The 13,202-nt window shown below is 39.7% G+C and overlaps 1 protein-coding gene across 8 annotated transcripts in view; it reads right to left on the bottom strand.

Annotated features, from left to right (window-relative positions):
- ERC2 (ELKS/RAB6-interacting/CAST family member 2) overlaps nt 1–13,202 on the bottom strand; it is a 997,915-nt gene that overhangs the window by 533,693 nt on the left and 451,020 nt on the right. For all 8 annotated transcript variants that reach the window (XM_055558162.1, XM_055558161.1, XM_055558164.1 and 5 more), the window contains one exon: nt 2,285–2,422. In XM_055558162.1, the coding sequence (XP_055414137.1) occupies nt 2,285–2,422 (138 nt within the window). The remainder of the gene's footprint in view (nt 1–2,284; nt 2,423–13,202) is intronic.

The raw sequence follows: 13,202 nt of genomic DNA, 5'->3' as shown, positions 1-13,202 counted from the left end.
GAAATGCTACAAAGTGCTACAGAATAAGAAGTGATGAGAAAGACACAGAAAAACAGCATAATGGGGTCTACTTACATACTTCAAAACTTAAGACTTCTTTGCTTCAGGGTTTGAAAATAATTATGTCAATAACATGGACCTACTTAAAGATTGCACTGATTCATGATATGTTCAACCAAAAATAAGCTATCTTTCTTCAGAATCCTTGCAAACTTTATGTCATCTGCTCTTGGGTACTCATTCTTTGACACTTAGGAAGTGATGGGGGATATAACATGCAAATTCAACTCCAAGGCCTACTGGTGCTCAGCCCAGCACACTACCCACCCTCTGCGGCTAGGAGTACAAAAGTGCCCAGAGAATGAATGAACTAACTTGGGTAGAATGAAATGGACTAGAAATCATTTTAGGAATCAGTAAACATCAGAATGGAGAAGGCAATGGCACACCACTCCAGTACTCTTGCCTGGAAAATCCCATGGATGGAGGAGCCTGGTAGGCTGTAGTCCATGGGGTCACGAAGAGTCGGACACTTACTGAGCAACTTCACTTTCACTCTCATGCATTGGAGAAGGAAATGGCAACCCACTCCAGTGTTCTTGCCTGGAGAATCCCAGGGACGGCGGAGCCTGGTGGGCTGCCATCTGTGGGGTCGCACAGAGTCGGACACGACTGAAGCGACTCAGCAGCAGCAGCAGCAAACATCAGAATGACCTATTTGCCTAATAGATTTTCTTCATTCTTTTGGTCAAAGTAATCCTTTTAAACATCAGTCAGAACTAAGACTTCCAAATGGCTTCCTACCCGCTTCAGAGTGAAAGTCAAAGTTTTTCATCCTTTCTCACAAGGCCCTTCAAGGAATACTCCCTCTCCACCCACTGCTCCCCACTGCTCCCCACTGCTCTTGATTCCCTCCAGTACATTCTCCCTCCAGAAGTGCTCATGGTTCATCCCTCACTTTCCTCAGGTCTTTCCTTATATGCACCCTTCTTAGTAAGACCTGACCTGGTCATTCCACCCCAGCATTCCCTGAACCCTCTCCTTGCTTTCTTCTGTAGAAATTATTACCCTCTGAAGTTTCATGTGTTTTACTTATTTATTTTCTGTGTCTCTTCAGTCCCATTAGAATCCTCCATGAGAGCCAGGATTTTCACCATTTCTTTTCTCTGCTGGATCCCTGGTGCCCACAAAAGTGCCTGTCATACGGTGGTGGCTCACTCCATCAACACCCACAGGTAGTGCACTAGGCACTGGGGGAAGGTGAGCCAACACACACAAGTAACATACATACACAGGTATGTTCGGGCTTGGAGTCTAGCAGAGAAAACCAATTAATCACATTAAAACAGAAAAATGAACAATTAAGATTGTTACAAGAGCTCTGGGAAATTCATGGTGTTCATGAAAACATAATAGAGGATTTTACCTAGGAGGCTTCCCCAAGGAAATGATTGATAATAATAATAACAGTTATAACTTAATATATACCTATTATCCTAAACACTTTCCAAATATTAATGCATTTTCTCCTCTACATAATCCACTAAAGTAGGTAGTATTATTATCCTGTTTTTCAAATGAAGAAACTGAGAAAGCGAGAGGTTAAGTAACTTATCCAAAGTATTAACTGTCAGACCTAAGATTTGAAACCTACGAGTCTGGCTCCAATATCCACAATCTTGACTCTGTGCAATACAGCTTCTCAGCTCTCAGAAGAAGAGGAATTAAATCTGCAGGGAGTAAAGAACATTCTGGGCTCAACAATAACATGTGCAAAGAGTCTGAGGCAGGAGGAAACAATGGTGCACTTAAGAATCTAGAAGGCCAGCATGGCTAGAGCACAAAGTATGAGAGAAGAGAGATGGGGATAAGGCTGGAAAAGGAGGAAGGAAAGATGAATGGAAGGGATGGAAGGAGGGAGGAAGGTAAAGAGGCAGGCAGAGAAGTGTCTAGTCAGGTGAGAGCCAGAGAACATGACGGGATGGACCCTAAGGGCAAGGTTAAAGATTTCAGTTTCCATCATCCTAAAAACAACGGCAAGCTAGTGGAGGTTTTTAAGCAGGGCCAAGGGTGAAGTGATCAAGTATGTATTTCAAAAAGATGCCAATGGCTTAAGCATGCTGAGTCTACTGCTGAAGATTGCATGGGAAGGGAAGGCCCAGCTGGTACTAGGGTTGGAGTGAGTACATGGAGAAAAACAAGCACATTGAAATGCATTTGGACCATTTCCTCCCAACCACATTTCCCTAAACCATACCACAGCTAATGTTTAGTCCAAGCTCACCTTCTCTGACAAAGCCTCCTCGAGCGTCGCCAGCGCAGTGTCTGTGTTACTGGAATCAGTCTGCAAGGACTTCACTCTGTCTTTCAGATTGGTCAGTTGCTTGTCTTTATCCCTAAGCTGTTCTTGTAAGTTTTCAATCTGAAAGTAAAAATCACCATATTTAATACATAATTTATTACATATCCAGTACAGTGGATCTATGAGGGGGGAAACAAAAAAGACCCAAGATTATGGAACTTGTTGGTATTAGGAGGTTACACTTTTATTTAGAATCAAGGCCATTTTGACAAGACCGTCTTTCTTACATGTAATTCAACTTTGTGTTTAAACAGCAATAGAGATGAGCAGGACATCTCCCTCCATGCAAATGCAAGTCCTTCAGACATATAAGCACTATTATTTCTATTTCTATCCCTTTCACTAGCCGTTTAAGTCTTGAGTCCATAAACCTAATCTTGGTGCAGTGAATCAGAGAAATATATATGCAGAATTCATTCAATGAACAGACACATACTGGGTGAGCACCGAGCACCCTATCAGTATATGGCAGAACCTATGTAGTCATTCACTCACTCCTTTATTCAGCATTAGACTTTGTGTGATATGCCAAATGCTGTCAAGTGGCTGTTTCAAAGTAACCACATGAAAAGCCAAGTAGGTTATCACCAGTAGACTGTTAATGGGAAGAACTTGTGATATAAATCAAATGTAACAAGTACTAAACACTCCATTTGGCAAGTAAGTCATGTGCTGGCAACCAACCAGCCACTTTTATCCACTATCTGCTGCCTGAAATAAACACACCAAATAGCCGATTATAACGCCTGCCCAGGAGCAACAGCAAGGACTTTCTCTTGGGCATTGCATACATTATCATTCATGTTTTTATTCTCTGCTTTCAAACCATGTATTTCTTATCTAAGGATTAAAAAAAAAAGTCCCACTGTACAAACAATTTATTCATATTAAGGGTTTTAAAATGACAAGGAAAAAAAGCAGTACAACTCTAAGATAAGTCCATTCAAAATATTTGTATTCTGCACACAGGCTTTCTCAGGAAATCATTCCAAATGTATGTTTCACAATGTGCAACTCAAACAAATTTTGGGATTACTTGATTCATGTAGCATGAATCTGGAATGGCAACACAAATAATGACCAGACTAGAAGCAATAATGAGGAAGAGGCAGAGTGACAGCGAAGGTGGAGGCAATAGCAGCATTATAAAAGCTCTGAATGCAAAGATAATGACCCTGCTGACCCTCAATCTGAGGATAGATGTGAATAATTTTTCAAATGGCTAGAATGGATGTGGGCTAATGGAGATGGATTTTTCCTCCTTCCATTCTTCCCACTTTTCTTTGCTCCCTCCTTTTTTTATTCATTCCCTTTCTCCCTATTCTTCTTCCCCCTTTTGTCAATGTACTTTTTTTTTTTAATGTTTTTCTGCCTTGAGACAGACATCCTGGTTGAGATGAAATAACTAACCTTTTACTTCATCAAAGTGCACTGTGTTCCTATTCAGCTACCACTGTGAGAATTTGCTGTCCCTCCATGGAAAACACAGGAACTCAAAAGGTATAATCATCTGCCGTCAAAACAAAGGCTCCCTCCATTCCAGACAAGTGTTTATGTGATTACAGGACACCATAAGCAAATATATGAGTGAGCAAAAACACGGGTGGTTACATGTCAGAATGACAGTCGCTCTACAGAAGTCAGCAGCTAAGAGGACTAACTCTTGCGAGAGACTGTGTGTTGTTATTTTTGAGTACACTCACATCCACATCTGTGTCCACATATGTGTGCAAATCTATGGCAGCTCCAAGCAAACTGATTAAGTTCTCCAGCCTGGAAGACAGTGGGAGACAGTTCCCTGGATAAAGGAGAGACTTTCTCTCAGGGCATCAGCCTTGGGGCAACAGCACCACTGATTTCAAAGGGCTTCAGGTGCTGCAAATAGAGGCTAAAGAAGACTGCTGTAAGCCTGTGTGAGACTCTCTGGGGCCTTCTCAATTACTGGGGAGATTAAGGATATGGAGGGTCAGTGGTCTGAGGAGTATGCAGGTAGGAGATAAGAGCTGGAGAAATGTGGGCTGGTGAGACCTGGAGACACAGGAGCAACACAGCTACGGATCCCACATCTAAGAACTCAGCAGAAGAGCCAATTATTTCACAGACAAGACTGAAAAACAGATCTGGAACTGGAGATATTTACAGAGCGAGGGATACACCACTTAAAAATGTTGCACAAAGATCGCCAAGAATGATTCTTAATAAAGACAAAGTACAGACTAGGGTGGGGAATATAGCCTATTGTGTAAGTAAGAAATAAAACTACAAATAGATACATATATGCAACTATAAAGTACATTTTTTTTTTCTGAAAAATAAATGACAAGAAATTTTAGCCATGTTTAACTTTAGGGGAAGGGTCTAGGGTGCAAAAAGGTGGAAGTGAGCTTTTGTTTCTCCTTTTCTTACACTTTTGTAGTATTTTGCTTGAACTTTCTAACCATGTAAGTTTTATTCATTTTTAATGCCGATCAACATTATCTGGATGGAGAGATTATGGGTCATTTTCAGTTTATATTTATATATAAAAATTTAAACCATTATGCTAGTATTTAAAATCATATTTGCATGCTATTGATAACTAAGTAGAAAAGGATTGAAGAGGAAAAAGAGTATAATGTAAAATCATATTATGTTTGTATGTAAAAAGAAAAAAATTCAATATAGAAATATATATATATGTAATTCATTAAAATATTATTTGGTATATTTGATTTTGCAATTCTTCTTTATACTTTCCCATATCTGTCAGCTTGGTTTTCTTGAATATAACAGAATAAAATATATTTAAGATCAACTACAAAATATCAGAATGATTCTTTGAATATGTTTTGAACAGCAAGTTTGTACTTTTTATTATAAAAGGACTAATTGTAGGAGGAAATTTTTGTTTTTAGCATTCAGTCGCTAAGTCCTTTCCAACTCTTTATTTCTTTGTTATTCTAAGAAAGGAGGACTCAATTCTTAAAATTAGGAAACTGGGGATAAATGTAAAATTCTGTACCTTTCAGAAAAAATTTTGCAGCTTTCTAATGTTCATAAATCATTAACAACAAACATTTACAAAAAAAAAGGCATAAATTTTTCTTCAAAGGGTGAGGTTATATAGGTTCAAATAGCAGGCAGTGGAAAATAAGCAAATTGAAAACCAGGATTAGGATGGGGAGGTCTGGGGATGGAAAGTGAGGATTTTGTGAGAAATTGCACATGCTGCAAAAAATGGAATCCAACTAAGCAACATAGTCAAGTCACTGGTCACTGTGACTTGATAAAATAAGAGATGGACCTGAGCACAGGGCTATCCTTGCCTTTGAATTAAGCCACCTTTTCATCAGAGCTGGACAACTCAGAAGGAGACAGCCTTGCTGCAGTGGTACCTGTACCTCCCAGAGCAGAACACTGGAGAGGAGGTATGGGTCAGGGAGAGCTCAGGCCCTGGGGGTCACTGGGCAGCCCTAATCGTAATGGCTTCAAGTTGACTACTGAAACCTCAGGTCTGCCAAGTTCAAGGAGGGTCAGTGCCCAAAGGAGGGTCAGTGCCCAGAGGGAGTTTTATGGTGAGTTTTCAAACGTGGTCCCCCGTGGGAGAAGTCACTGACTGAACAGCAACATCCTTCTTGACTCCACATTTGCTCCCCCTCCCATTTGGTCTCCAAATTTCAGCACGTCACCTTCTTACAATGCAGATCTCCCTGAATGACTTTTTTCCTTAGAACTCTTCAACTGTTTCCTCATTGCCTCCAGATAAAGCCCAAACTGCCTGACATCATAGAAGAGGCTCCTCACGGGAAGGCTCACTGGTCTTCCACCATCCCCCAGCCTTGCCTAACCTCTCCCACGACCTCCCAGCACCAGGCTTCTTCATACCTCTCCATCTTTGCCTTTATTTCTTCTGCTTGGGAGATTCTTTTCATCCTATTTTTTTTAACCAAGTTCTACTCAAACATTTAGATATCAACATATTCCTTAACTCCTCCAGGAAGCCTTCTTTTCATAACACCCAGTCTGGCCCAGACTAAGGCCCCACTTTTCACACACTTTTCAAATTGCCTCTTTACTTGTCTCTTTACAATGTGACTGTGAGTTCCGTTAAGAATTCTGTCATACTCACTCTGTATTTCTGGACACAGCACCCAACTGTGTTGGCAATACCATGTATTTACTTACTGAATGAATAAAAGAAGGAAGGAAGGAACCCTAAAGAGAATGTCTTGTGTGAAAGGAATAGACCAGACCAGGTGATAGCTGAGTCCCTTCAGCTCTTAGATCCTACAAAGAAGAAATTAAAAGCATGAAGAAGCTCTATATATAGTCAGAGTATCTTAAATATGCTGAAGAATCTTTATGCTTTCAAATATTACACAAAGGTATTTTGTTTGGCTGTTTCTTTATAGAGTTGTGAAATTAGTTACTAAAAAACATTTTCTTTTCTCCATATCACATATCACTATAATATCTGTTATCCACCTCTAAGGTATCAGTCAAACCTTTTAGCTGAATCAATAAGAACATCTCAGGCTGGGTTAAACATAAACAAACTGCCAGGAATACTGGAGAACCAGGGTTGGAGAAAATAATCCAGAACAGAGCCCAAAGTTTTGATGCACCTGGCCTGGTGCAGACCCTGTTGCCCCAGCGCAGAATACCACAAACTGAGGCTTATAGCACAAATCTAGATTCACCAGTGAACCCACCAGGTCCATCATTTTATCTAGGTGATCAATTTGTTAGCATCCAATTGTTTATAGTACTTACTTATAAACCCTTATAATCCTTTATGTTCCTGTAGAATTGGTAGGAATATCTCCACTTTCTCATCTTAGTAATTAAAGTTTTCTTTTTCTTTACCTTAATCCACCTAGTTAAAGGTTTGTCAATTTTGTTGAGCTTTTCAAAGAACCAAATTTTGATTTCACTGATTTTCTCTTATTTTTCTAGTCTTTCATTTATCTCTGTTCTATTCTTTCTTTTCTTCCTTATGCTCTTACCCTCTTCCAACAACACAAGAGAAGACTCTACACATGGACATCACCAGATCGTCAACTCCAAAATCAGACTGATTATATTCTTTGCAGCCAAAGATCTAGAAGCTCTATACAGTCAACAAAAACAAGACTAGGAGCTGACTGTGGCTCAGATCATAAACTCCTTATTGCCAAATTCAGACTGAAATTGAAGAAAGTAGGGAAAACCACTAGATCACTCAGGTATGACCTAAATCAAATCCCTTATGATTATACAGTGGAAGTGAGAAATAGATTTAAGAGACTAGATCTGATAGATAGGGTGCCTGATGAACTATGGACTGAGGTTCATGACACTGTATAGGAGACAGGGATCAAGACCATCCCCATGGAAAAGAAATGCAGAAAAGCAAAATGGCTGTCTGCAGAGGCCTTATAAATAGCTGTGAAAAGAAGAGAAGTGAAAAGCAAAGGAGAAAAGCAAAGATATAAGCATCTGAATGCAGAGTTCCAAAGAATAGCAAGAAGAGATAAGAAAGCCTTCCTCACCGATCAATGCAAAAAAAAAAAAAAATAGAGGAAAACAACAGAATGGGAAAGATTAGAGATCTCTTCAAGAAAATTAGAGATACCAAGGGAACATTTCATGCAAAGATGGGCTCGATAAAGGATAGAAATGGTATGGACCTAACAGAAGCTGAAGATATTAAGAAGAGCTGGCAAGAATACACAGAAGAACTGTACAAAAAAGATCTTCACGACCAAGATAATAACAATGGTGTGATCACTCACCTAGAGCCAAACATCCTGGAATGTGAAGTCAAGTGGGCCTTAGAAAGCATCACTATGAACAAAGCTAGTGGAGGTGATGGAATTCCAGTTGAGCTATTCCAAATCCTGAAAGATGATGCTGTGAAAGTGCTGCACTCAATATGCCAGCAAATTTGGAAAACTCAGCAGTGGCCACAGGACTGGAAAAGGTCAGTTTTCATTCCAATCCCAAAGAAAGGCAATGCCAAAGAATGCTCAAACTACCGCACAATTGCACTCGGACACGACTGAGCAACTTCACTTTTACTTTTCACTTTCATGCATTGGAGAAGGAAATGGCAATCCATTCCAGTGTTCTTGCCTGGAGAATCCCAGGGACAGGGAGCCTAGTGGGCTGCCGTCTATGAGGTTGCACAGAGTCGGACACGACTGAAGCGACTTAGCAGCAGCAGCAGACACTAGTAAAGTCATGCTCAAAATACTCCAAGCCAGGCTTCAGCAATACGTGAACCGTGAACTTCCAGATGTTCAAACTGGTTTTACGAAAGGCAGAGGAACTAGAGATCAAATTGCCAACATCCACTGGATCATCGAAAAAGCCAGAGAGCTCCAGAAAAACATCTATTTCTGCTTTATTGACTATGCCAAAGCCTTTGACTGTGTGGATCACAATAAACTGTGGAAAATTCTGAAAGAGATGGGAATACCAGATCACCTGACCTGCAACTTGAGAAACCTATATGCAGGTCAGGAAGCAACAGTTAGAACTGGACATGGAACAACAGACTGGTTCCAAATAGGAAAAGGAGTACATCAAGGCTGTATACTGTCACCCTGCTTATTTAACTTCTATGCAGAGTACATCATGAGAAACGCTGGGCTGGAAGAAGCACAAGCTGGAATCAAGACTTCTGGGAGAAACATCAATAACCTCAGATACGCAGATGACACCACCCTTATGGCAGAAAGTGAAGAGGAATCAAAAAGCCTCTTGATGAAAGTGAAAGAGGAGAGTGAAAAAGTTGGCTTAAAGCTCAACATTCAGAAAACGAAGATCATGGCATCCGGTCCCATCACTTCATGGGAAATAGATGGGGAAACAGTGGAAACAGTGTCAGACTTTGTTTTTTTGGGCTCCAAAATCACTGCAGATGGTGACTGCAGCCATGAAATCAAAAGATGCTTACTCCTTGGAAGAAAAGTTATGACTAACCTAGATAGCATATTCAAAAGCAGAGACATTACTTTGCCAACAAAGGTTCGTCTAGTCAAGGCTATGGTTTTTCCTGTGGTCATGTATGGATGTGAGAGTTGGACTGTGAAGAAAGCTTAGTGCCAAAGAATTGATGCTTTTGAACTGTGGTGTTGGAGAAGACTCTTGGAGTCCCTTGGACTGCAAGGAGATCCAACCAGTCCATTCTGAAGGAGATCAGCCCTGGGATTCCTTTGGAAGGAATGATGCTAAAGCTGAAACTCCAGTACTTTGGTCACCTCATGCCAAGAGTTGACTCATTGGAAAAGACTCTGATGCTGGGAGGGATTGGCGGCAGGAGGAGAAGGGGACGACAGAGGATGAGATGGCTGGATGGCGTCACTGACTCGATGGACGTGAGTCTGAGTGAACTCCAGGCATTGGTGATGGACAGGGAGGCCTGGAGTGCTGCGATTCATGGGGTCGCAAAGAGTCGGACACGACTGAGCAACTGAACTGAACTGAACTGAACTGAAGCTGTAAGGTTAAGTTGTTGATTTGAGGTTTTTTTTTTTTTTTTTTTTTTAATGCAAGCATTTATAGCAATATTTTTTACCCTCAGTATTGCTTTCACTGCATCCCATAAGTTTTGGTATGTTGTGTTTTTATTTTCATTCACTCAAGTTATTTTCTAATTTCCCTTCTAATTTCTGTTTTGATCCATTGGCTGCTTGAGCGTGTTATTTAATTTTCACATATTTGTGACTTTTTTATTTTTCCTTCTGTTACTGATATCTAACTTCTCCTGTAGTAGAAAAAATCACTTTGCGTGATATCATCTATCTTTTTAAATCTACTGAGATTTAATTTACAGCCCAACAAATGTTCTATCCTGAAAAATGTCCTTCATGCACCTGAAAACAATGTATGTGCTCTTGTTGAGTATTCTGACTATGACTTGTTAGATCTCATTGGTTTATTGTGTTAAGTCCTCTATTTCCCTACTTATCTTCTCTCTAGTTGTTCTAATATTGAGAGTGGAATATTGAAGTCTCCAACTATTATTGCGAAACTGCCTTATATATATAATGATGGTCTGTCATTAGGTACATAAATACTGATAAATTGTCGTATGTTCTTGTTGTATTGAAACTTTTATTAATTTATAATTCCTTTCTCTGTTTCTATTTGAATTTAAAGTCTAATTTGACTGACATTAGTATTAACTATCCTGGCTCCCTATCAGTTACTATTTGGATGAAACATATTTTTCCACCCCAATTTGTGTTTTTAGGTCTAAAGTAGAGCTTTTGTAGACAGCATATACTTGGATCTTGTTTTTTTTTTCTTTTTCTCCCTTAATCTATTCTGTCAATCTCTATTTTTCCATTGAAAAGTTTAATCTATTAGAAATTGAAGTAATTACTGAAAAAGAAGGACATATTCTGTCATTTTGCTATTTGTTTCCTGTATACCTCTTGCCTGGAAAATCCCATGGACGGAGGAGCCTGATAGGCTGCAGTCCATGGGGTCGCTAAGAGTCGAATACGACTGAGCGACTTCACTTTCACTTTTCACTTTCATGCATTGGAGAAGGAAATGACAACCCACTCCAGTGTTCTTGCCTGGAGAATCCCAGGGACGGGGGAACCTGCTGGGCTGCCATCTATGGAGTCGCACAGAGTCGGACACAACTGAAGTGACTTAGCAGCAGCAGCATACCTTATATACTTTTATAACATTTTTGTCCCTCATTTCCTGCATGATTGTCTTCTTTTGTGCTTAGTTGCTTCTTGCAGTGAAATGGTCACATTCTTTTATTTTCTTTTGAGTATATTCTACAAAAATTTTCTTTGTAGTTACCATGGCAATTACATTTACCATCCAAAGTTACTACACTTAATTTGAATTTATACCAGCCTAACTTCAATAACATGCAAAAGGAGAGCTTTTTTACACTTCTGTCCCCAACCCTTACAGTTGTCACTATCACAAAATTATATCTTTATACATTGTGTGTCTAAAAACATAAACAGTCCTTGTAAATGCAATGGTGTCTTAAATTATATAGAAAACAAAACATTGGAATATGTGAAATTTTAATGTGGTATTTCTGATGCAGTTATTTTTTCAAGGCCAAAAATTTAAATTAAAATAAACTTTCATTTTATAAAAAAGTTAGGTACTGGGTGCAACAGCGTTATCCCAGGAACCTGTATTCTAAACCTGTCTCTACTTCTGAGCAACATCACTCTCAGCATTAGGGTCTGGATGAAGACTAAGGGAATCTATTTATGAAGTCATTGTTCAGACAGAGCTATGAGCTACAGAAGTCTGTCCTCAGTCTAAAAGCTGCACTGAAATTTCTAACCTATGTAGCACTGTGCTTCCAAGGCAAACCATTCAGTATCACAGTAATCCAGGTCTATGCCTCAAACATGGATGTCAAAGAATCTGAAGTTGACCAGTGCTATGAACACCTATAAGACCTTCTAGAATAAATACCAAAAAAGATATCCATTGCATCATAGGGGACTGAAATGCAAAAGCAGGAAGTCAAGAGATATCAGGAATAATAGGCAAGTTCAGTCTTGAAGCACAAAATGAATCAGGGTAAAGGCTAACAGAGTTTTGTTAAGAGAACATTCTGGTCAGAGCAAACACACTTTTCTAAAAACCTAAGAGACGACTCTACACATGGACATCACCAAATGATCAATATTAAAATCAGATTGATTATGTCTGATTATACGAAAGAGAAGAGTAAAAAAGTTGGCTTAAAACTCAACATTCAGAAAACTAAGATTATGGCATCCAGTTCCATCACCTCATGGCAAACAGATGGAGAAACAATGTTATTCTGGTGGGCTCCAAAATCACTGCAGATGGTGACTGCAGCCATGAAATTAAAAGACGCTTGCTTCATGGAAGAAAAGTTATTACCAACCTAGACAACATATTAAAAAGCAGAGAAATTACATTGCCAACAAAGGCCCATCTAGTCAAAGCTATGGTTTTTCCAGTAGTCCTGTATGGATGTGAGAGTTGGACTATAAAGAAAGCTGAGCACTGAAGAAGTGATGCTTTTGAACTGTGGTGTTGGAGAAGACTCTTGAGAGTCTCTTAGACTGCAAGAAGATCCAACTGGTCAATCCTAAAGGAAATCAGTTCTGAATATTCATTGAAAGGACTGATGCTGAAGCTGAAACTCCATTACTTTGGCCACCTGATGCAAAGAACTGACTCACTGGAACAGACCCTGATGCTGGGAAAGATTGAAGGTGGGAGGAGAAGGGAACGACAGAGGATGAGATGGTTGGATGGCATCACCGACACAATGGACATGAATTTGAGCAAGCTCCAAGAGTTGGTGATGGACAAGGAGGCCTGGCATGCTGCAGTCCATGGGGTCACAAAGAGTCGGACAGGATTGGCGATTGAACTGACTGAACGGATTATGTCCTTTGCAGCCGAAGATGGAGAAGCTCTATACAGTCAGTAAAAACAAGACCAGGAGCTGACTGTGGCTCAAGTCATGAGCTTAACATAGCAAAATTCAGGCTTAAATTGAAAAACATAGGGAAAACCACTAGGCCTTTCAAGTATAACCTAAATCAAATACTTTATACAGTGGAGTGGTGAATAGACTCAAAGGATTAGATCTGGTAGAGTGCCTGAAGAGCTATGGATGGAGGTTCTAACATTTTACAGGAGGCAGTGACAAAAATCATCCCAGAGAAAAAGAAACACAAGAAGGCAAAGTGGTTGTCTAACAAGGTTTTACAAATTTCTGAGAAAAGAAGAGAATTGAAAGGCAAAGGAGAAAAGGAAAGATATATCCATATGAATGCAGAGTTCCCAAGAATAGCAAGGAGATAAGAAAGTCTTCTTAAGTGAACAATTCAAAGATATAGAG

The sequence above is a fragment of the Bubalus kerabau genome, chromosome 20 (genome assembly GCF_029407905.1).
Source record: "Bubalus kerabau isolate K-KA32 ecotype Philippines breed swamp buffalo chromosome 20, PCC_UOA_SB_1v2, whole genome shotgun sequence".
NCBI classification, from domain to species: Eukaryota; Metazoa; Chordata; class Mammalia; order Artiodactyla; family Bovidae; genus Bubalus; species Bubalus kerabau.
Note: the sequence above shows the minus strand (reverse complement) of the source record. Positions and strands in the feature narration are given on the sequence as shown.